Source organism: Elgaria multicarinata, chromosome 11, assembly GCF_023053635.1.
Source record: "Elgaria multicarinata webbii isolate HBS135686 ecotype San Diego chromosome 11, rElgMul1.1.pri, whole genome shotgun sequence".
NCBI lineage: Eukaryota > Metazoa > Chordata > Lepidosauria > Squamata > Anguidae > Elgaria > Elgaria multicarinata.
In genome coordinates, this window is record NC_086181.1 from 22,273,610 (window position 1) to 22,276,480 (window position 2,871).

At 42.6% G+C, this 2,871-nt stretch overlaps 1 protein-coding gene across 1 annotated transcript; it reads right to left on the bottom strand.

The window, feature by feature from the left end:
- Positions 1–715: 715 nt before the first annotated feature.
- LOC134405234 (olfactory receptor 14A16-like) lies at positions 716–1,660 on the bottom strand. The gene has a single exon (XM_063136456.1). It carries the CDS (start codon positions 1,658–1,660, stop codon positions 716–718), a length of 945 nt encoding a protein of 314 aa, XP_062992526.1.
- Between the last annotated feature and the right edge of the window lie 1,211 nt (positions 1,661–2,871).

Consider the following 2,871-nt stretch of genomic DNA (forward strand, 5'->3'; position numbering starts at 1 on the left):
CCCCCTTAGTGGTGATGTTGTCACCTCTTCTGCTTTCCTTGAGGTTGAAGAACTTTTATAATCTCTGCCCAAAAGTCCAGCCCTGCTTCACTTTTCACCCAGGGAACTCCTCTTTCAAGCAACTCCCATCCATCACACCCAAAGTCTGGCCAGTCTGGCCAGTCAGGATGACATCTGGAGATCAACCCTCATCTTTGCCCTCCATGGAGTGAGCTGCAAAGTCTGCTGCATCATGGGTCACGCATGGACATTTCTCTTTATCTGTTGGTACACAGATGTTGTTTTTATGTTGTTTGTGTCTCCTCGCTTCTTGAACATTGCTTCTGCTTCTTGGAAATCACCCATAGTTCTGACATTGGCAGACCTGTTTTTACACACACTTCTCACCCGGCCCAAGCAAGAGCAGGGTACTTATTTCAAAACAGGCCTGCAATGCCTGTATAAGTCTAACATTAGCTACATATTTTAAGGCCTTAGCTAGACCTAAGGTATCCTGGCATCATCCTGGGGTCGTCCCTGCCTGCTGCTGGAATCCACTGTGTGTCATTTACATGAACAGGGATGACCCCGGGACGATCCCTGGATAAACCTTAAGTCTAGCTAAGCCCAAAGTAATGTGTACTTTGGCATTCATTTATATACAGAATTCACCTTTGATTTATACACAGAATTCACCTTTGAATACTACTCCAACAGTATTGGAGAAGATATTCAGTTAAGAGTGCATCAAACCCAATAGCTTTGACAGAGCATGTTTTATCTCTTTGTTTCTCATGCTGTAGATTATTGGATTCATCAAGGGTGGGACCATGGTATATATCATAGTAAATGCCAAATCTAGATGTGAGGTAGAATTGGAGGTGGGCTTGAGGTAAGCAAAATATCCAGTGGATAAAAACATGGAGACAACAGTGAGGTGAGGAAGGCATGTTGAGAAAGCTTTTTGCCTCCCCTGCACTGAGGGGATTCTCAGCACTGCTTTGAAAATGTGCACATAAGTCACAACAATGAAAGTAAAGCAGCATAAACCAATGATGCAAAATAAGAAAAGAACTCCTACTTCAATTAGGTACAAGTCAGAGCAAGTAAGCTTAAGTAACTGTGGAATTTCACAGAAAAACTGATTGACAAGTTTGGAGCAAAAGGGTGATGCAAAGGTACTTCCAGTGCTTAATACCGCATAGAGAATGCTGCTGATCCATACAGTGGTCATTATTCGAATGCAGGCTTGTTTATTCAATGTCATGTCATATTGTAGTGGATTGCAAATGGCGACATACCGATCAAATGCCATAACTGTGAGAAGAAAGAAATCAGATGCTGTAAATAAGACAAACAGGAGGACTTGAGCAACACATCCAGAGTAAGAAATGTGTCTGGTATTTAAGAGAGAATTGATCATAGATTTGGGGAAAGTGACTGAAACTTGGCCCACATCCAGTATAGCCAAGTTCATCAAAAAGAAGTACATGGGTGTGTGTAAGTGGTAGTCAGAGGCAACTGCAGAGATGATGAGGACATTTCCTGCCACTGCTGTCAGGTAAAACACAAGGAATACAAAGAAATGCAGAATCTGCAGTTCTCGAAGATTTGAGAATTCCAGGAGAAGAAACTCTGTCAGAGAGGATCCATTCATTAGATGCTGTTCCAAAAGAAACATACTGTGAATAGAAGGAATAAAAACACAATTGTTAGAATGTGGGCTTAATATTATCACAAGTGGAGTTGGGTGCGGTCATCCCGAGTTTTGGAGTGTGTTGTCATCAGTATGCTGATGACACGCAGCTCTACTTCTCCTTTTTATCTTCATCAGGTGAGGCTGTGGATGTGCTGAACCAGGGCCTGGCTGTGACAATGGACTGGATGAGGGCTAATAATCTGAAACTCAGTCCAGACAAGACTGAGATGCTGCTGGTGGGTGCTGGTGCTACTTCTGACTGGATGGTGGGTGTTCAACCTGTTCTGGATGGGGTTGCACTCCCCCTGATGGAGCTGGTTCATAGCTTGGAGGTTCTCCTTGAACCATCTCTGTCACTTGAGGCTCAGGTGGCCTCGGTGGCAAGGAGTGCCTTCTACCAACTCCGTTTGGTGGCCCAGCTTTGCCCCTATTATTATTATTATTATTATTATTTATTTATTTATTTATTTATTTATTTATTTAGCAACATCAATGTACATGGTGGACAGGGATAACCTAGCTTCAGTCGTCCATGCTCTGGTAACCTTCAAATTAGTTTACTGCAATGCCCTCTGTGTGGGGCAGCCTTTGAAGATGGTTCAGAAGCTGCAGCTTGTGCAAAATGCAGCAGCCAGATTGATAACTGGAATCAGAAGGTTGGGACATATAACACCAATTCTGGCCTGCTTGCATTGGCTGCCTATATGTTTCTGATCCTAATTCAAGGTGCTGGTTTTAACCTATAAAGCCTTACACAGCTTGGTACCACAATACCTGATGGAATGCCTCTCCCGACATGAACCTACCCGTACACTGTGCTCAACATCTAAGGTCCTCCTCCGAGTTCCTTGTTGCCATCCTCCGACATCTAAGCTCGGAGGATTGCAACAAGGGAGAGGGCCTTTTCAGTGGTGGCCCTCCAATTATGGAATGATCTCCCTAATGAGGCTTGCCTGGCACCAACATTGTTATCTTTTCGGCATCAGGTCAAACCCTTTCTCTTCTCCCAGGCATTTAACAGCATTTAACAACATATGCTAAGTTTGTTTGTTTTTTAATGAACTCCAGAACTGTTGTAGTTTAAATGAATACTGTTGTTTTACACTGTTGCTTTTTATATTTTTGATGGTTTTAAATTTTGTATACTTTTTAAAATGTTCACTGTTTTTATCTTTTGTAAACTACAAGAGCTT

Coding starts and splice junctions, on each gene's coding strand:
- LOC134405234 (XM_063136456.1), bottom strand. CDS start 1,660: ATGTTTCTTTTGGAACAGCATCTAATGAATGGATCCTCTCTGACAGAG.